The sequence below is a fragment of the Oryctolagus cuniculus genome, chromosome 6, assembly GCF_964237555.1.
Source record: "Oryctolagus cuniculus chromosome 6, mOryCun1.1, whole genome shotgun sequence".
Taxonomy (NCBI): Eukaryota; Metazoa; Chordata; class Mammalia; order Lagomorpha; family Leporidae; genus Oryctolagus; species Oryctolagus cuniculus.
The window spans coordinates 92,546,708-92,568,383 of record NC_091437.1 but is presented as its reverse complement, the minus strand read 5'-3'; the positions used below and the strand labels follow the sequence as shown (position 1 = coordinate 92,568,383).

Here is a 21,676-nt window from a genome sequence, read left to right as displayed (position 1 = left end):
AGTCAGAGTTACACAGAGAGGAGAGGCAGAGAGTGAAGTTTTCCATCCGATGGTTCACTCTCCAGATGGCCCCAACGGCCAGAGCTGCGCCGATCCGACTAGGTTTAGATTTTCATACCATAGGTTGCTTTGAGGCAAATTAACATTTGGACTGGACTTTGTATACGTATCTTAGGTTTCCAACTTTTAAGTTGTTTTTGTTTTCTTGTGTTCTCTTTCTGGCGACAAGATCATAAACCTCTCTCCTCCAGCCTACCGCTTTGCAGCCAGGACTCGATATATAATGACTGGCAGCAAAAAGTAATAAAACACAAAACACTAAAACCAACAGCAAATTAGAACATATTCACAAACAAGGTAGGCAAACTACGAATGATCTTTTAAAAACTCGATTTTCCTAATAAAAAAAAATAGTACCAGTAGGTATTGTTGTAATATAGAAAAAAAGAAAAACGTTTTCAGTAACTGACTTTTCTCTGTAGAAGCCAATTCCTGAACCCTTACTCTACACTTGTTAGTCCAGCTTCTTAATCGCAGAAATACGTGAGAGAATAGGCTACCTAAACACTGCACTAAGGAATGGGAGACCCTTTTTTTAAAGACTTCACGCTCGTTTGTATCCGCCAATAATTGGTCGGTTTAGTATTTGCATAGTCAAACAGCCCTCAGGTACACACGGGCCTTAAAAGCAAAGTCACTAAGGCCTCCCAGCAGAAGTTTACCGCGTGGGCGCCGCCGCACACGTAGCAGAGACACGCACTCCTCCCCTGGTTCTCGCGCCGCACCCTCGGGGGGCGGGAACATAGACCGGAAGGGGCGGGGCCAGGCCCGGGAGCCAAAAGGCGTTCGGGGAAGCTCTGCTTCCTTTTCTGCCCTGACGCTGAGGGTGACGGAAGTTGTCAGCCATGCTGGCGTGGCGGCGGCAGAGTTTGGGGGCCCATCGCGGATCTGTTCGAGGTGAGAGCCCTGGCAGTGTTAGTTCCTGCCCTTCTTTGTGTTGGGTTTTGCTGCCCTATGGGTGCTAGCGCGGCGCTTTCCTTCCGGCGGGCCGGTCCCGGGAGGCGGCTCTTCCCCGCGCCGCGCCCGCGAGCTTTCCCTCCGCGCCATCTGCGCCCTCCAGGGTTGTTAGTAATTGCTTTCGAGTCTTAACTGACTGTTGTGTAGCAGACGCCAGTTCTGACTGCCTTCACCCCAGGAAATGAGTAAAGAGCCTAGTATGACTCAAGGGAGCCCGAGGCGCCTGGAAGGAAGGGCGGGTGGCTTCTTGCTCCGCCCGCGTCCTCGCCGGATGCCTTTTGTGTGCCCCGCGGAGTTGTGTGTGCAGCTTTGGCGGTTTCGCGTTCCTGAATAGGCCACTTAATTTTCTTTAACAAGGAAGCATGCTTTTTTTAAGGGTTAGTGATAAACTTTTCGCTGTTAAGACGACTCTTAACTAAGCGCGCTTTGGGAGTGGTTTTGAAGTTAAGCAGCGCTGCTGTCGTTGCGTCGGAACTGGCTGGCATTTGTGCTGGGCTCCTGCGTTGTAAGTAGGCTTTAAGGAGGAGGTATTGATGTGGGAGAACAAATTGTCGAGCGTAGAAGACCCTCGGGCTGTAAATACCTGCCTGCGTACGTGTAGAAGCTTGCATTTATTAGATGTCTGTCTGAACATAACCAAAAAACTGGGGCACAGAAAAGAGGCCGTTATTAAGAAATGAATAGCTCGTCAGTGAAAGTTGGTATACTCATGGTTTTTTTTCCCCAAATTTAAAATATATTGCTTCATCTGGAACAATTTAAACTGTAAACAGGATAAATGGGATAGCTTAAGATAGGTTATTTGATACCATCAGTTCTTATTTTTGAGGTGTTGAATCCTTTCATTGCTAAGTGTTGGGATTTTTGAATTTTAAAAAAGTTAACAATTTCAAAAGCTGAGAGGCAGAAATGTGCTATCCACTGGTTCTGTCCACAAATGACTAACAGCCTGGCTGCAGCCAGGAATTCTAGGAGGCCTCAAATGTGGGACGCACATACTTGAGCCATCCGCTGCCTACTTGGGTGGTTGTCCATTAAGAGCTGAAATGCAAAACATAACGTGGACTTGAACCCAGTCACTCCAATATGGGATGCAGGTGTCCCAAGCTACGTGTCAACTGCTGTGCCAAACATCTGCCCCATTAATTTCCACACTAAGCCTAATAAGTACTAACACTTCAGTGAAACATGAAAGCAAAATGATAAATTGTTTTGCAAGGTGCAGTATAGTAGATCTTAATAAATCATTTCTGTTAGCTGTCATGTTCCAAGATTTATCCCTTGAGGTTCTAGAAGACAATGGGCATGTCATTTGCATGAGTTAATGCTACAGGACTGTGCAGACATTCTAGATTTCTCATTGTGATGTTTTAGTTGTATGTTTATGTACTTGTCTGTATACCTAACCTTTAACCAATCTAATAGCTCATCTTTGTCAAGCTCTGAGATGGAAGAACAGTGGTGTTTACTCATAAGGACCATTGTGATTTTAAATCAGTGCTGCCACACAACAGAGATGTGATAAAATATTATTCCTCCAGCTTGGAAAGAAGCTCAGTTTATGAAATTAGTGTCTAATCAAAGGGACCAACACATAATCAAATCATTACAGATATTTAATGTTTGGCTTTGTGCATTTTGACTCACAGAAAGAATTGTTAGAATCTTGTAATACATTTGTTTTCACAGACGATATATTAAAAAGTGGATTGGGAGTTAGGTTGCAGGTGTGGTTGTGTTTGTGGCTTCTTACTGGACCATTGCTACATATAAGATGCCAAACAAATGGCAGTGAAATGAGAATTTACCGTGAAATATTTAATTTCTAGGTGCTGCAAAGCCTGTGTGTTTTGAAGATGTATGAAGGATGTAACAGGCATTTCCCACACCCATCATAGAAGATGGCTGCAAATAAACTAGTAGGACGCACCTGAATGTGCTGAAGTACTAAGAGTTCATGTCAAGGTATGTGACTTTCTCTCTGGTATTGCTACTGAAGGGCAGTACCCAAATTGCTCAATAAAATCTTGACTTAGGTCAGTGTATTTGCTGGCACAATGATGACTTAAATTACTTTTGCCGTTTACCCAGCTGAGGGTTTCTTTGAAGAAATTTCTTCAAGACTGAGATGCCAGTTATCTATATTTTGTCAGTTACTGAAATGTAATGAAAGTTGTTTTTAATGGGTGAAATATTTCTTTTCAGCATATCGAGAGCTGCAGGCGAACATTCGGCTCCTTAGGCTGTGGTGTTTAAAAATATTTCATTGCCTCAAGTAAGTAATTATGACTTGATAAGCAACCACTTGCTATTGATAGTCCATACGTTTCTACTAAACTATTGAAGGATAGGGCCAAAGATTTTATTTATTTTGAAAGACAGAATTACAGAGAAATAGACACAGATATTCCATTCCCTGGTTCACTCCCCAAGTAGCTAAAACTGTTTGCCCAGGTGCATTAACAGGAAGCTAATTTGGAAGTGGCGTGGTCAGGACTTAAACCAGGGCTCATACTAGGATGCTGGCATCACAAATAGTGGTTTAACCTGCTGCGCCACAACCCCATTTCTGGCCAGTTCTTTTTGCAGTTGCCTTTGAGTGTTGAGTTCCATTGCCTTTGTGCAACATTTTTTGAGGGGCACTTAGGGATATTGAAGTTTCCCCCTCAGAGCTCCCATCTGCTGGTTCACTTCCTAAATGATTAGATTGTCTGGGTTGGGTACGCACTTGAGAGTCTGGAACTCAGTGCAAGGTTCCCAGGTTAGTGGGTGGGACCCAAGATTTTGAGTTTGAGTATGAGATGATTTTCACTGCTTGTTTCTGATTGGGTTTTTTGTTTCCTTTTTGGAGGTGTGGCATGCAACAGTTCTGAAGGAAAAGTGAAGAACTGATCAAGAAAACATGAACAGAGACGAATGATGAAAATTCACACTATAGTAAATGATGTAGACAAACACATATTTCTAATTGCTGAGCAATAAAGTGCTTGAATGATGCATTTTGATAGTCACCAAGGAGACTTTTTTTACATTAAGGATATAATGCTGGGCCGGCGCCGCGGCTCACTAAGCTAATCCTCCGCCTTGCGGCGCCGGCACACCGGGTTCTAGTCCCGGTTGGGGCGCCGGATTCTGTCCCGGTTGCCGCTCTTCCAGGCCAGCTCTCTGCTGTGGCCAGGGAGTGCAGTGGAGGATGGCCCAAGTGCTTGGGCCCTGCACCCCATGGGAGACCAGGAAAAAGCACCTGGCTCCTGGCTCCTGCCATCGGATCAGCGCGGTGCGCCCGCCGCAGCGCGCCCGCCGCGGCGGCCATTGGAGGGTGAACCAACGGCAAAGGAAGACCTTTCTCTCTGTCTCTCTCTCTCACTGTCCACTCTGCCTGTCAAAAAAAAAAAAGGATATAATGCTGTTGGCAGCTGTGAGTTCACTTGTGGGTGCTGAGTCTCACTGAGTTAGGCAGCTGGGGAGACAAATGACTGCACTGTATTGCCATTCATGAAAAACAGGTGATTGGAATCTCTTCCTTACATTGGAGCTCCTTCTGTGCTTAGTAATCAAATTCCCCATTATAGTAACAGTCCACCTTTTTGTGACTTACTGATTTTATTTTCAATTTAATTCTTCATTTGACATATCTTTGTGAACAAAATAATATGCCACATTACAGAAAGTGGGGATTAGGCAGACTGGTCTTTCCAGGACTAAAGCTTAGACAGTAGAGTTCTAAAACAACTGAATTCCTTCAGGAGTTACAACTTAAGTTTAGCTAAATCTGTATGGAGTCCTAAGTTGAAAAGTTCTTGTGCCCTCCCTATAAAGCCAGAAATGTTTTGAGATATAATATATCCAAAAGCACAGAATAAAGGTCTTAACAATACAGGATTATAATATACAAAAATATATTTGGTGAATACTGCCTTTTAATAATAGTGAATGACTTCTCAAGATCCTGTGGAGAGAGCTGTCTGGGTAAGAAAGCTATTCTGAAATAAAAAGCTAAAAATAAGGAAGCTCTGTGAATACCAATGTTAAAAGAAACAATACATGGTACTACCCCAGCTAATAAGCTAGCAGATTTTGTAATGTCTTGCTTTTCTGTAAATATTAAGTTTTGAAAAATGAGAACTGAGGTAGATATGTTTTGATGGTATGGGCTTGGAAGTTTTTCCTTTCCCTTTGGAACCTTGTAACCTAACAATTACCGTTGAAGAGCCAATTTACAAATTTACTTACACAGAATATATAGATAATTGATGGGCTCCTTGATTCCATCTAAATTTTTAAACATAACTTGGTTGTTAAATAAGAGATTTCCAAAGTTTTTTTGACTCCATATTTATGGCTTCTAAAACTACATACTTACCAGTAGTAATAAAGGCTTTAAATTTGAAGCTTCAGGTTATAAATTACTTAAAAGGAGGCATTGTGGCATTTAAGTTGCCCTTAGGACACATCCCATATCAGTGCTGGTTGAAGACCTGGGTAGTTTGGGATCTAGCTCCCTGCTAATGTGCCTTGGAAGGCAGCAGGTGATGATGGTCTGAGTACGTGGGTCCCTGCCACCCACATGGGAGTTCTGGGCTCCTGGTTGTGGCCTGGCTATTATGGCCATGTGGGGAGTGAACCAGCAGATAGAAGATGTTTGTCTCCTTTTCTGTCACTGCCTATAAATAAATCTTAAAACATTACTTTTCAGTTTGGCAAGTTCACCAGTATAAGAAAAAATGGTTTAAATTAAGTTTGTAGAAAATGTTATTGCCATCTTGTGACAAATAGAGTGAACTACCTAAGTTATTTTTTATGTTGCAACATTATTTTTTGTCTTAATCACCAGTGTATTGATCTTACCAAAAGCGGTTTTTAAATTTTTGTTTTTTATTGGAGCTAGATAAAGCTTCCACCTGCTGGAATTACGCCCACAATGGTGAGGAGTGGGAACTCAGTCCAGGTCTCCTATGTAGGTAGCAGACATCCAACCACTTGAACCATCACCTGATGGCCACTGCCAGGGTATATCCTCATGGGCCAAAGCTGAATATCAAACCCAGGTACTCTGGGATGCCCCTAGCAACTTTGTCACTGAATTGTCCACATTGTTCCTCTATTTTAAAATTTGATGGGTTTTAGAGATTAGAAATAGCATCTCATTAGCAATTAGTCTTGAGGGAACTATATTTTACTTTGGACAATGAGCGAGAGAGACAGAGAGAAAGGTCTTCCTTCCATTGGTTCACCCTCCAATGGCCGCTGCTGCCAGCGCATCACGCTGATCCAAAGCCAGGAGCCAGGTGCTTTCTCCTGGTCTCCCATGCGGGTGCAGGGCCCAAGGACCTGGGCCATCCTCCACTGCACTCCCGGGCCACAGCAGAGAGCTGAACTGGAAGAGGGGCAACCGGGACTAGAACCCCGTGTGCCGGCGCCCCAGGTGGAGGATTCGCCTATTGAGCCGCGACGCCAGCCTATTTTACATTTTTGAATATGGAATTCTAATACTATCCTGTAATAACTGAAGCATTATTTTAAAAACTGCTTAAATAGGAGTGAAGAAAAAAATATGTCCTCGAATTCCTTATTCATCACTAGAGAAAACAGCTGTCCCAGGTCCGTATGTGGCAATAAACTGTTGGAGCTGCTGTTGGCACTGGGTCAGGTAGCGATCCCTTTGCTCTAAATATTCTTCGTTAAACAGATCAAATGGAAATAGTGCATTTGGAGCAACACAAAATATGGAGGTCCCTAAATGAAGCAGAAAATTAGTGTAACTAAATACTTCTAAGCACGAAATCACATTTTCAACCAAAATGCTTGAGTAAAAAGTTTAAAAATCAAGTTCTGACCTAATAGAGTATCTGAGTAATCATTTATTTAAATCTGACTTGTTTTTTTGGAACTCAAGATGATGACCTTGAATAACCCTTCTGTCAAAGGACAATCAATGCCTTCTCACATGCTCTGGATCCTAGCCCTTCTCACCTTTTTCTAGGACTTCACTCCTTTGAACTTCTCTTGATAGTATCATTAGTCTACTCACAACTTAAGCTAATATCCATATTTTGCCTCATTTCATAGTCCAACATCTCAAAACTTGTTTCTGCTGTCTCCATCTCCTCATCTACGCTACCCCTATTCCCAGTCCACTGAAATAGCTCTGATCATGGCCACCTACAACCTCTGGATTCCCAAATCATTTTATAGAGACTAAGTAGGATATGACCACTCTGTTACCTTGGAACCACTCCTTTCTTGGCTTCTATTAATAACACCTTTGATGTTCCAGTTACTGCTGCTTCTCTGTTAGTTCCTTCTGCTTAACCTATCCCATTTCTAAATATTGGAGTAATTTTTATTTTCAATTCATTTGAAAGGCAAAGAGATCTTACATCCACTGGTTCACTCTACAAATGCCCTCAACAGCCAGGGCTGTGTCAGGCTTTAATCCAGGAGTAGGGAGCTCCATCTGGGTCTCCTATATGGGTGGTAGAGACACAAGTATTTGAGCCATCACTTGCTGTCTTCCTGCATTAACAAGAAGCTGAATCAGGCACTCTGCTATGGGATGCAGGTGTCTAGCTGTGCAAAGGCCTGCCCCTAAATATTGAAATTCTTTGACAGTCTTAGAGCTCTATCTAATCTCACAGTGATTTCATCCACTGCTTTGCATGTTGTCTATGCTGTTGATTCCTAAATTAGATTTTAGGTTAGTACTCTAAGCTTTATAGTTTCTTTTACTTATTGATATGTCTCTAAGATTTCTCAATATTTCTGTAATTTGATTTTTCTCCCAAGCCTTTTCACTCTTCCTGATCTTAGTAAATGGCATCATCACTCACTCAAGGCAGAAAGCTAGGAGATTCCCTCAGTTCCTGCTCTTCCTCCCAATCCCTGCCAACAACTCTTAAATTTAATTCATGACCCCAGTCTATTGGGTTTTTGCGTCCAAAGTTCTAGTCAAAGTTCCCACTAACTTCCTGTACTATAATGAAAATTTTCTAACTGATCTCTCTTTCCACTCTTAAACCCTCCAATCCATTCTCCATACGAACTCCAGAGATATTTCAAAAATACAATTGATCACATCACTGCTGTGCTTAAAACTTAATGCAATCCCAGTTTTCAGCTGTGTTCTGTGAGGCCCTGCAGGATCTTTCCCTACTTTCCAGCCTAACTAGTACCAGTGTCTTTGTTTTTTAAAGGTTTTATTTATTTGAGAGATAGAATTATAGACAGAGAGAGGGAGGAACACAGAAAAAGGTCTAACATCTGCTGGTTCTCTCCTTAAATGGCTGCAACAGCTAGAGTTGGGCTGATCCGGAGCCAGGAGCTTCTTCCAGGTCTTCCACATGGGTTCAGGGTCCCAAGTACTTGGGCCATCTTCCACTGCTTTCCCAGGCCATAAGCAGAGCTGGATAGGAATAGGAGCAGCCAGGACACAAACCGGGGCCCATAGAGGATGCCAGCGCTGCAGGCAGAGGCTTAGCCCACTATGCTACAGTGCCAGCCCCTCTTTCCATTTCTTATAAGCACTTGTATAGGTGGTTTCCTTCTACCTAGACTCCCCTTGGTGGGATAATTTTCTTGCTTTGTTTAATAGTTAAGGAACTCCGGCCGGCGCCGCGGCTCACTAGGCTAATCCTCCGCCTAGCGGCGCCGGCACACCGGGTTCTAGTCCCGGTCGGGGCGCCGGATTCTGTCCCGGTTGCCCCTCTTCCAGGCCAGCCCTCTGCTGTGGCCAGGGAGTGCAGTGGAGGATGGCCCAGGTGCTTGGGCCCTGCACCCCATGGGAGACCAGGAAAAGCACCTGGCTCCTGGCTCCTGGCTCCTGCCATCGGATCAGCGCGGTGCGCCGGCCGCAGCGCGCCGGCCACGGCAGCCATTGGAGGGTGAACCAACGGCAAAAGGAAGACCTTTCTCTCTGTCTCTCTCTCTCACTGTCCACTCTGCCTGTCAAAAAAAAAAAAAAAAAAAAAGTTAAGGAACTCCTAATATTGTTTTGCATAAGACATAAAAACTAACATACCTAAAAATTCATTATGAAAATAAAAGTGGGGCCGGCACGGCAGCTCACTAGGCTAATCCTCCGCCTTGCGGCGGCACACCCAGGTTCTAGTCCTGGTCGGGGCGCCGGATTCTGTCCCGGTTGCCCCTCTTCCAGGCCAGCTCTCTGCTGTGGCCAAGGAGTGCAGTGGAGGATGGCCCAAGTGCTTGGGCCCTGCACCCCATGGGAGAGCAGGATAAGTACCTGGCTCCTGCCATCGGATCAGCGCGGTGCCCCGGCCACAGCGCGCCAGCAGTGGCGGCCATTGGAGGGTGAACCAACGGCAAAGGAAGACCTTTCTCTCTCTCTCTCTCACTGTCCACTGTGCCTGTCAAAAAAAAAAACAAAAAAGTAAGGGGGAAAAAGTCTTCATTGTTTTATTTCCCTCAAATGCTTTCTTAGGTGCTTCAAGAAAGTCTTGAGAAAATAGGGACCAAGTGAAAAATACTCATATTCAACCATAGGAGTATTAGTATTATAATAACCATAGTTTTTCAATTCAAAGGCATTTTTGTCTTAATCCAGTTGTGTCTTAACAGTTGATAGCATGTCCTAATAAAGTTGGCAGCATTTTTCCTTTATGGTGTATAAAATAATGTTTCAGATTTGATAAAATATGGTCTTAGTTAAAGAGTAAGAGAAGAATGTAAAGATAATAAAAAATTTATATACTCTGCCTAATTACTGTTTTGTATTGGTTGGGAACAAGTGTTTTTCTCTTCTGGTATACAAAACTAATTCAGGGTAATTAACCTTTTCAGTATATCATCAGTCTCAAAGACATACTACATAAAACTTAAAATCCATCTCCCTGGGAAAAAGGTATAAGGCATACACATAAAAATTTGTAAACAATTTAGGGATTCACAAGCACCTAGGACTCCATGGATCCCAGGTTAAGAATGGTTGGTTTTATTTTTAAAAAATTATTTGAGAGGCAGAAAGAGACAGTACTTATTTGCTGGCTCACTCCCAAATACCTGCAAAAACCAGGGTTAGGCCTGGCCAAAGCTGGGAGCACGGCACTTAATCTGGGCCTCCCACATGAACGCTAGAGACTCAACTACTTAAGTCATCACTGCATATTCTAGAAGGAAGATAAAATCATTTCATATATTATATTAAATACTTTTCCCCCCAGAACTCTAAGCAATGCAAAAGTTCAAATATAAAAATAATAATACATAATAAGGAAATGTCAGATGATGACACTACCTAGAAACAATTAGTAAATATTCAACTTTAGATAGGCCTTATGAACAGAGATATATTATTTAAAATAATATTTACAGGTTGGCATTTGGCCTGGTGATTAAAGATGCTGATTAAGATTCCTATATCGTGGGGCCGGCGCTGTGGTATAGTAGGTAAAAGCCACTGCCTGCAGTGTCGGCATCCCATATGGGTGCCAGTTTGAGTCCTGGCTGCTCCACTTCCAATCCAGCTCTTTGCTATGGCCTGGGAAGCAGTAGAAGATGGCCCAAGTCCTTAGGCTCCTGACCCAGAGGAAGCTCCTGGCTCCTGGCTTCTGATCGGTGCAGCTCTGGCCATTGCAGCCAATTGAGGAGTGAACCAGCAGATGGAAGACCTCTCACACACACTCTTTCTCTCTCCTTTCTCTGTTTAACTCTTTCAAATAAATAAATAAATCTTTAAAAGAAATTCCTCCATCCCATAATGAAGTGCCTGAGTTCAATGCTCAACTTCACTCCTGACTCCAATACTCAACTTCATTCCTGACTCCAGATTCCTAGTAATGCAGATCCTTGGAGGCAATAGTAATGGCTGAAGTGGTTGGGTTCCTTTCCCAAAATGGGGGACCTAGATTGAGTTCCTGGCTCATAGCTTTCCATTGGGTCACTGTGGACGCTTGGGGAATGAACCAGAGGATGGAGCTCTCTTGTTTCTCTGCATCTCAAAAAATTATTTAAATATATGTAATATTTTAATTTCATGGACTAAGAATATTTAAGTTTTGAGACCATTAATAATTGAATACATTACCGTATTTCAATGTGAGAGATGTTTCAAATAATAAGGCTGCAATTAGCACATCTTCTTTGAGCACTTTATTCCTTAAGTTCAGTCGAGCATGTGCTTCAGATAGGGAAACTCTAAAAAGGAAAATTGGTGCCAATCAAAATGTGTTATATTACAAAAATAATATGTATTTTGGCAGGAACAGTTAATACATATGTGAACCTTAGCCACAGCTTAAAGATTAGCATTTTCTTTTTAAAAAATGTTGGGTTTCAAAGTATTTTTTCCTGCCCACTTAAAACAGACTGTTAGAGAATAAGCAAGGTTCTTGACTTAGTATTAACAGTTGGTTTCTATCCTGGCTTCTAGTAAACATTCCACACCCCATCCGAAGTTCTATTGAATTAAATAGACTGTTGGGAACCTATCTCTTATAGATACATCTTCAATATTTTTTGAAGTCTCCATAGAATCCTACAGTTTCCATGTCAGAAAGGATCTTAGAGTTTAAAAGTTTAAACTCCCATCAGATAACTGAATTTCCTTTAGAATACCCCATGTTATTCATTATCCAGTCTCTTCTGAACCTCTCCTGGTAGTGACTGCTTCATGAGGCATTCTGTTTCTATTTATTTTTAATTTTTTCATAATAATAAGTAGTAGAAACAGTTTCACAAACACCATTTTTATGCATGAAAGAAAGTTTTTTTGTTTTGTTTTTTTGTTTGTTTGTTTTTTTAATTTGAGAGGCAGAGTTACAGAGAAAGAGAAAGACAGAGAAGAAGCTCCTGGCTCCTGGCTTCAGTCTTGCCCAGCCTTGGTCAATGTAGCCATTTGGAGAGTGGACCAGTGGATGGAAGATCTCTCTCTCTCTCTCCTTCTCTCCTCTGTAACTCTGCCTTTCAAATAAACAAATAAATCTTTAAAAAAGAGATAGAGAGATATTATCTCTGAGAGGTGGAATAGGTCAGAATGGCTGAGGTAAGAAAATACTTTACTCATCATTTTAGAGGTTTTATAATGTCCGTACTTTCTTTTATAATAAAAATGAATTATTTTTAAACTTTTTAAGGAGCAATAATAGATGGACTATTAAAATATTTTAAAGTACAAGAAACAATATACTTAAGAATTCTTGTTAGGTTCAACTACAAAATATCTAGAATATAAATCCTTTGTATTTGACATCGGTGTACTTTTCTCAGACACAACTCATAATTAGATCTAATATAATTAATTCAGTGAAAAAAATGTGTAAGTTCAAAAGAAGTAACAATATAGCAATCAGAATTGTTAAACCACCTTAAATTCTTTTGGAACAGGGTAAAATTTTTTAAAAGATTTATTTATTTATTCAAAAGGCAGAATTATAGAGAGGCAGAGGCAGAAAGAGAACCGCTCCATCCACTGGTTCACTTCTCAAATGACCTCAACACCCAGGGCTGGGCCAGACTGAAACCAGGAGCTTCTTCCAGGTCTCCCACTCAGAGGCAGGAGCCCAAGGACTTGGGCCATGTTCTACTGCTTTCCCAGGCCATAGCAGAGAGCTGGATCTGAAGTAGAGCAGTTGGGTCTCCAGCCAGCATCTATGTGGGATGCCAGCACTGCAGGCAGTGGCTTTACCTGCTGTGCCACAGTGCCGGCCCCAGAACTAGGTAAATTATAAACCAACCAACTAGCGATCTAACAAAAAAGCATGTAAAATCAGTAAGTTAATTAAACATATCACTTAAAAGTTAATACAAGCTTTAAAATCTTGAAATTTAATACCTACAAATATCTTAATGCAGATGCTGACAGTTTTGATCCATATACAGAATCTGTTCTGATTCTGCGACTTGCTAGGTAATAGCCATGAATCATTCTTTCTGCTTCCAAGCTGAATTCTACATTCAAATTCTTTGCAAAAGCCAGTAGCTAAATTAAAAGTGAGAAAAATTTAAGAGATTCAAGATGTTTTATAGTGTACATATAACAAAAATCCAATGTATATTGCAATTTTACTTTTTAAAGTTTGAGTATTTTATTTACATAAAAATTAAATTAATATCTAAGGCCATCCCCAAATCACTGAGCACTTTAAATCATGGTCTTATAATTGTAAAGAAAATTAAACTTTATCCAGAATAATCTCCCTCTCAGTGCACAAATGTTCTTGCAGGTTTACCTCCCCCAGAAGTTCATTTCCCTTTGAATGGCTTTAATTTTTTAAATTTCTTTATAACTTCCTTTCATTGCCCCATCCCCTTTTACTTCCCTTCCTTCCTTTTAAAGAACACTTATCATTTGTAATGAATGAGACACTATAAGGGACCCCCTTCTACATCTGTCAACATTACACTGGATCCCAGTCCCCACCTACGGAGTTGGGACTGTTCTACCCATATCCAAGACACAATACAATTTGAAACATAACAGGTGTTCAATATATGGTTACTACTTGTATTCTTCAAAGACTTGCTGCTAGGAAGGGGGGCCTTGGAAATTCACTGAGATTTGGATGGAGCATAATTCTTCAATACAATGATTATCAATTTTCTCTTGAGTTTTATGCTTTTTTTTTTTTTGTGAATCTGTTCCTCAAGCCTTTATTCCATGCCGTTATTTCCAGATTTCTTGCTATCCTAGTTGTTTACTTTTTCAACTCTGAACTAAAAGGAGAAATTAACTATAATGTTGATATTAGCTATAATATTTTTTAAAAAGTATATTGACATATTCTGGAATGAATATGTCCTATCTTCTTTATCTTTCTTGTACTCTGCAATTCTCTCCAGGCCTCCAGAACCAGATATTAACACTATTTACATCAGTTTCCTTCTCTGTTTTTTCCTATAGTGACATGATGATTTGCCACCTATATTCCCTTTAGGAAAGGACTTGCTGCCTGAGCTACTGGGAGTGCTGTCAGTAGTGGATTCTAGTTATCAGCCCCTTTAGGGATTGCCTCCATACAGCTGTGGGCAAACTTCTGTTAGTAGGATTTTAGTTATAAATACTTGAGTACCTTTGACAGCCTTGAAAAACACTACATTGTAATCTGCTCTCAGGTTCTCTGCACATGCGTACATGTTTTCAAAATGTCAGGACACTGAAATGGGTTAGTGAAGCATGCTAGATATTCTCCGAAGTCAGAACTCTGAAGGCATTCTTAAAAGGAACTCTCTTTCAATGTGTAAATAACTAACTGTACAGCCTATCATAATTTTCTATAAAAATATTCTTCTTTTGTTTTCTTTTCATTGATGTTATTTAAGCTATGGTTATTAGAATAGTGGTACAAAGAAAAAGTCAATATTTAATACAAATTTCCTTATACAGTTTATTTAATTATAATTCTAAATTATTTCTATACAATGTCATTAAAAGGGTTAAAAAACTGGAAGCTAGCTGGAATAAAAGAATCCTAAATAAAAAAAAAGTGCACGTTCAAAGGAATTTCTTTTTTTTTTTTTTTCTTTTGACAAGCAGAGTTAGACAGTGAGAGAGAGAGACAGAGAAAAAGGTCTTCCTTAGGCCGGCGCCGTGGCTCAATAGGCTAATCCTCCACCTTGCGGCGCCGGCACACCGGGTTCTAGTCCCGGTCGGGGCGTCGGATTCTGTCCCGGTTGCCCCTCTTCCAGGCCAGCTCTCTGCTATGGCCAGGGAGTGCAGTGGAGGATGGCCCAGGTGCTTGGGCCCTGCACCCCATGGGAGACCAGGAAAAGCACCTGGCTCCTGGCTCCTGCCATCGGATCAGCGCGGTGCGCCGGCCCCGGCGGCCATTGGAGGGTGAACCAACGGCAAAAGGAAGACCTTTCTCTCTCTGTCTCTCTCTCTCACTGTCCACTCTGCCTGTCAAAAAAAAAAAAAAAAAAAAAAAAAAGGTCTTCCTTCCATTGGTTCACCCCCGAAATGGCCACCACGGCCGCTGATCCGAAGCCAGGAGCCAGGTGCTTCTTCCTGGTCTCCCATGCGGGTGCAGGGCCCAAGCACTTAAGCCATCCTCCACTGCCTTCCTGGGCCATAGCAGAGCTGGACTGGAAGAGGAGCAACCGGAACAGAACCCGGCGCCCCAACCAGGACTAGAACCAGGAGTACCGGTACTGCAGGTAGAGGATTAACCTAGTGAGCCACGGTGCTGGCCCAGGAATTTCTTTTTTTTTTTTTTTGACAGGCAGAGTGGACAGTGAGAGAGAGACAGACAGAGAGAAAGGTCTTCCTTTTGCCGTTGGTTCACCCTCCAATGGCCGCCGGGGCCGGCGCACCGCGCTGATCCGATGGCAGGAGCCAGGAGCCAGGTGCTTTTCCTGGTCTCCCATGGGGTGCAGGGCCCAAGCACCTGGGCCATCCTCCACTGCACTCCCTGGCCATAGCAGAGAGCTGGCCTGGAAGAGGGGCAACCGGGACAGAATCCGACGCCCCGACCGGGACTAGAACCCGGTGTGCCGGCGCCGCAAGGTGGAGGATTAGCCTATTGAGCCACGGCGCCAGCCTGGAATTTCTTTTTCAATTGGGAAACATTAGCACAAGCATTCTGGTTAATCATTTTATCTACCTTTTACCTTTTCAAAATCTTCAGTTGTGAACTGTTTAGAAGCTACATAAAGCAACCCTTCAGGATCAATGGCTTTCTTTAAAGTATGTTGCACGGTAGGCAAAAGTGGATGGCAAGAAGATGATTCACTGCAGTTAATTAATAATCCAAATGCCTCTACCAGGTTAGCTGGAATCAAACTGCAATCCTACATCAAACCAAAAAGGTAATAGGCAAGCAGAAAACTCTGACATTTTAATAACTTAGACATAATTAATTATAAATCAATCATATGTATAATTTGTTATGTAAATAATTATTAATCATTATTTAAGACAATTTCTGAGTAAACTGGGAACTTTGTGGTGATTGACTTTTTTAAACAGCCTCTTTACTGAGCATTTTTATTCATTATTCATTAAAGATTCTCTTACTACCTATTTAAGTAGTTTCTACTGAGCAGAAACCTGATTGATGACTAAAAACATAAAATTTTTAAACTACTAGGTCATAACTTATTTGTAGTACCTGGTAAAGTATGTGAATGAGTTAATAATAAAACCATTAAGAAGGTAGATTAAAATCTGTGACAAATTCCCTGAACAACAATTTAACAATAAAATGTATGTATTCCTTACCATCTGACCAATTAGAGTATTGGTTTTCTGTGCATTTCTTCTTAAAGATGAATCCATATCAACAAAAGACCAAAAACTGCACTGTACTGGAAAGGTCATTTGTTGATCAATATCATCCCCAAACTTCTTCCCTGGGATGTATACTCTAATGCTTCTGCTCTCCAGAACTGTCAGAAGACATTATCCATATGTTATTTCAGTTCATTTCGGCCTATAACTCTGTACATCAATAACAAATAGTACTGTATAGAATTTTACTGCCTAAATTTCTATAGTGAAGACACAAGTAAATTTGATTGCTTCGAAAGACACAATTAAACTATAGTATCTTTCAGAAAAGAACAAGACAAGAAAAATATTTGAATGTTTACATGTCCCATGATCTGATGAGAACCAGCAGTCTAAAGCACATAGCTGGAATTGTGATTAGGCATCTGGATGGAACAGGCAGTGGGCTAGGAGATTGGTTGTATAGTACAGGCTTACAAGGGAGACTGAAATTAAGAATGTACTTTCATGTGTTAGCAAAATGAAACAAAGTTGGCCACATATGTAGGAATAAGAGAAGACAAGACAGGAATATGAACTACAATGACTGAGGGAAATGTATCTCACATTCAACATATTCAAAATCAACTCATTATTCAACTCTTCCCCAACCCCCATATCTCTATGTTCATTATTCACAATTGGTGGCATCATGATCCATCCACCTAAAAGCCAAAATGTAGAAACATCCTATTCTTTCTTTCACCTCTTTCTCATGGGTCATAGGATCAATGTATATTTTATATGGGGCCAGTGTTGTGGTGTAAAAGGTTAAGCCACTGTTTGCAACACTAGCATTCCATATTGGAGTATTGTTTCAAGTCCCAGCAACTCTACTTCTGATCCAGTTTCCTGCTAATGCACCTGGAAAGGCAGAAGAAGATGGCTCAAGTACTTGGGCCCCTGTCACCCATATGGGAGACCAGAATGGAGTTACAAGCTCCTGGCTTCAGCATGTTCAGATCTGGCTGTTAAAGCTATTTGGGGAGTGAACCAGTGGATGGAAGATCGATCTCTCTATCCCTCCCTCCCTCTTTTCTTTATCTGTCTTTCAAATAAATAAATACTTTAAAAGAAGATGCATGCATATTTAACTTCATAATAAAGAAACTGCCAGGGAAGTTTGCAAAATGGCTGTATCATTTTATACTTCCACAAACAATATATGAAAATCCTAGATGTTCCACCTCATCAACACTACTTTTTTATTGTAAGTATTCTTAATTTTTGTCATTCTAGTAGGCAGCTCCCATTACCTAATTTATGGAGCCCTGTGTAAAATGAAAATCTGGGCTCTTGTTCAAAAATTCAGAAAAATTCTTCTATGAAAAGTGCTAATATACAAAGCCTTTCCCTTTAAGCATATTACTTATAAAATGTAATTTTACCTATAAAATGTTTTAGAGATGATATGGTGAAATTGGACTCCCTATTCATTACTGATGAGAATGTACAATGGTGTGGCCACTGTGGAAAACGTGATTCTCAATAAGTTAAACAGTTACCATGAGGCCCAGGAATTCCACTTGTAGGTATATACCCAAAAAAGTTGAATACAGGGATTCAAATAGATACTTGTGTATCAGTGCTCATAGGAACACTATTCACAACAACCAAATAGTGGAAACAACACAAGCTTCTACCCACAGATGAAAGAATATTTTAAAAAGTATGACTGGGTATTTGGCCTAGTGGTTGACATGCCCTCATCCAATATTGAAATGCTTGAGTTTGATGCCCACCTGTAGCTCCTGACTCCAGCTTCCAGCTGACTGTAGACCCTGGGAGGCAGTGATGACGACTCAAGTGAACTGGGTTCCTGCCACCCACATGGGAGACCTGGATTCAGTTCCTAGTTCCCAGTTCCCAGTTTAGGCCTCAGACCCATCTGGTCATTACAGACATTTCAGGAGTGAACCAGAGGATGGGAGCTCTTTCTTCCAGTCTTTCTGGTCTCAAATTTAAATTTAAAGGCAGAATGACAGGAGAAAGGAGAGAGGAGAGAGGAGAAAGAAGAGAGAGAGAGAGAGAGAGAGAGAGAGAGAGGCACAGAGAGAGAGAGAGAGAGACACAGAGAGAAAGACATCTTCCATCCATTGGTTCAACTCCCCAAATGGCCGCAATGGCCAGAATGCACTTCAATATGGGAGGTTGCCATTGCAGGCAGCAACCGAACCACAATGCTGGGTCCTCCCCCAAACAAAAGTTTTAAGTGGTATCATATAATAGAATATTATTCAGCCATAAAAATTAGTTGTTCTATTAATAGACAAATTACAGAGATGGAAAGTAGAACAGAGGTTACAAGGGGCTAGAGGGAGGGGAAAGAAGGGACTTATTGTTTCACAGGTACACAGTTTCTGTTTCGGATGATGAAACAGTTCTTGAAATGGACAGTGATGCTTATACAATATTGTTATGCTTTTAATGCCATTGGGTTGTACAATTAAAAATGGTTAAAATGGTAAACTTCATGCACAATTTATCTCCCTCTCAAAAAAAGAAATTAAGTACTGATACATGCTACAACATGGGGGAACTCAAAAACATTATGCTAAGTGAAAGAAGCCAATCAAGAAGATCACATATTGTATTCCATGTATATGACATTTATATGATTCTGTTTAGATGAAGTAGGATTTATTTATTTATTCATTTATTTATTTATATGGAATGTCCAGCTAGGTAAATTTATTTGAAATATCCAGAATAGGTGAATCTATACAGACAGAAAGCAATTAGTGGTTGCCAGGGACTACAGGCGTAGGTGTGTGAGGAAAGGTCAGGATTGGGAGGTGACTGCTAATGGGTAAGGGATTTACTTTTGGTGTGGTAAAAATACTGTAATATTAGCTAGTAGTATATGGTTGCAAAACTCTATGAATATTCTCAAAAGCACTGAACTGTATGCACAATTTAAGTGGGTTAACTGTATGATGTGTGAATACCAATAAAGCTGTTAAAAATGTAATAGAAATAATTGCTATTCTAGGTGCCCAATGGGATGCTCGCACTGCACGTGGTGGCTTTACCCACTATGCCACATTGCCGGCCCCGCAATGGCAAATATGTGAGAATTTACCCTATATGTGGAAGCACTAGTAATTCATAAATGCACACTCTAACCAGAACAGTGAAGATACTGCATAAAACTTATTTCATGGCTTGACATACACACATTTCACCAATAGTTTCTATCCTCAGCTAATGGATAAGTAAGAAAGATCTTGTCCTGTGGGCTGCCCTATCTTTCCCTTTGCTCCTATATCATTTTCAGTATAAGTGGTTGGCAAATAAAGAGATATAACCAGGTAAGAAAGGATGCTAAAGGGGTTTGTTGGTCATCTATGTTTTTTTTGTTTGTTTGTTTTAAGACAGGCAGAATTAGACAGTGAGAGAGAGAGACAGAGAGAAAGGTCTTCCTTCCATTGGTTCACCCCCGAAATGGTCGCTACGGCCAGCACGCTGCGCTGATCCAAAGCCAGGAGCTAATGCTTCCTCCTGGTCTCCCATGCAGGTGCAGGGCCCAAGGACCTGGGCCATCTTCCACTGCCTTCCCGGGCCACAGCAGAGAGCTGGACTGGAAGAGGGGCAACCGGGACAGGACCAACGCCCCAACCAGGACTAGAACCGGGGTGCCGGTGCCGCAGGTGGAGGATTAGCCTAGTGAGCCATGGCACCGGCCGGTCATTTATGTTTCTTAAAACACCATTGCTGCTATAACTAGTACTCAAACAGTATTTTACACTTTGTGTTTCTGTGTGGGTGCAAACTGTTGAAATCTTTAATATATGCTAAATTGATCTTCTGTATATAAAGATAATTGAAAATGAATCTTGGCTGGTGCTGCGGCTCAATAGGCTAATCCTCTGCCTGCGGCGCCAGCACACTGGGTTCTAGTCCCGGTCAGGGCGCAAGATGCTGTCCCAGTTGCTCCTCTTCCAGTCCAGCTCTCTGCTATGGCCCGGGAATGCAGTGGAGGATGGCCCAAGTCCTTGGGCCCTGCACCCCATGGGAGACCAGGAGAAGCACCTGGCTCCTGCCTTCGGATCAGCGTGATGCGCTGGCCACAGCGCGCCGGTCGTGGCGGCCATTGGAGGGTGAACCAACGGCAAAAGGAAGACCTTTCTCTTTGTCTCTCTCTCACTGTCCACTCTGCCTGTCAAAAAAAAAAAAAAAAAAAAAAAAAAAAGAAAGAAAAAAAAAGAAAAAGAAAATGAATCTTGATGTGAATGGAAGGGGAGAGGGAGCGGGAGAGGAGAGGGTTGCGGGTGGGAGGGAAGTTATGGGGGGTGAAAAGCCACTGTAATTCATAAGCTGTACTTTGGAAATTATATTCATTAAATAAAAGTTAAAAAAATTTTAAAAAACACCATTTCTTTCTTTCTGCATTAGAAGTGTTTGGTTCAGGGGCTGGTGCTGTGGCATAGCAGGTAAAGCTTGCCTGCAACACTGGCATCCCATATGGGTACTGGTTGGAGTCCCAGCTGCTCCACATCCAATCTAGCTCCTTACTGGGGTGCCTGGGAAAGCAGCAGAGGATGGCCCAATTCCTTGGGCCCCTGTACTCACATGGGAGACCCAGAGGAGGCCTTGTTGTGGCCATTTGGGAAGTGAACTAGCAGATGGAAGGTTTCTCTCTGTGACTCCTCTCTCTAACTCTGCCTTTAAATAAGTAAATAATTTTTTTAAAGTGTTTGGTTCAAAAGGAAGGCATGGCCTTTTGGGACTATTGGCCTCCCCTCTTACACAGTTGATGACCTTTTGATACAGAATATGAGCACTGAATTGCAATACACACACCATGCATGGCAGTCCAACAAAATTCAAAGTGAATCCAAATTCAGTGTGTTATGGAAGCAACACAGTGGTCATAAATATTTTAGGAATAGAGCAGCAAGACTGGTAAACACATGTATGCATGTGTCTCTTCTGGTCACTTTCAATCTCCATTTTCTCACTGCACTTCCTTAAAAAATAGATAAATTCAAAGATAAAATTATGGGCCAGGTGCTTGGCCTAACACTTAAGACACCAGGTTGGGATGCCCACGTGCCATATCAGAGTCTGACTCTGCTTCCAATTTCAGCTTTCTGTTAATGCACAGCCTGGAAGGAAGCAAATGTTGGCTCAATTACTTGGGTCCCTGACACTCTCATGAGAGACCTGAAATGAATTTCTGGCTCCTACCTTCAGCTTGGCCCAGCCCCATCCATTGCAGTCTTGGACATTTAGAGAGTGAACAGGCAGATGGGAGCTCTAGCTCTCTCAGTCTCTCTGCCTCTCAAATAAAATAGATAGGGAGAAGGGATATACTATGTGCAGTGAGCATTCTTGTACATTCGTGTCAAGAAGGCAAGGAAAGCCTTGATGGCTCTTTTCCTAGTCCACAGCTGTCCATATCCTTATTTGCTACAAATGTGACCAACCATCATTTCCCTA

At 41.7% G+C, this 21,676-nt stretch overlaps 1 protein-coding gene, 1 long non-coding RNA gene and 1 other non-coding gene across 4 annotated transcripts in view; 2 read left to right on the top strand and 1 right to left on the bottom strand.

The window, feature by feature from the left end:
- The first annotated feature begins 804 nt into the window (after positions 1-804).
- LOC103348041 (uncharacterized) lies at positions 805-4,016 on the top strand. Its single transcript, XR_516496.4, has 4 exons — positions 805-957; positions 2,847-2,982; positions 3,223-3,292; positions 3,869-4,016. It is a non-coding gene; the product is annotated as an uncharacterized lncRNA (long non-coding RNA).
- On the top strand, positions 3,066-3,153 carry LOC127490870 (small nucleolar RNA SNORD87). The gene has a single exon (XR_007919260.2). It is a non-coding gene; the product is annotated as a small nucleolar RNA SNORD87 (small nucleolar RNA).
- Positions 4,017-4,601: 585 nt separating the features above from the next.
- MCMDC2 (minichromosome maintenance domain containing 2) overlaps positions 4,602-21,676 on the bottom strand; it is a 36,851-nt gene continuing 19,776 nt past the window's right edge. For both annotated transcript variants that reach the window (XM_051844532.2, XM_017341363.3), the window contains 5 exons: positions 16,187-16,353; positions 15,577-15,756; positions 12,807-12,949; positions 11,057-11,166; positions 4,602-6,753 (listed from right to left, as the gene is read on the bottom strand). In XM_051844532.2, the coding sequence (XP_051700492.1) occupies positions 6,587-6,753; positions 11,057-11,166; positions 12,807-12,949; positions 15,577-15,756; positions 16,187-16,353 (767 nt within the window). In that variant the 3' untranslated portion in view covers positions 4,602-6,586. The remainder of the gene's footprint in view (positions 6,754-11,056; positions 11,167-12,806; positions 12,950-15,576; positions 15,757-16,186; positions 16,354-21,676) is intronic.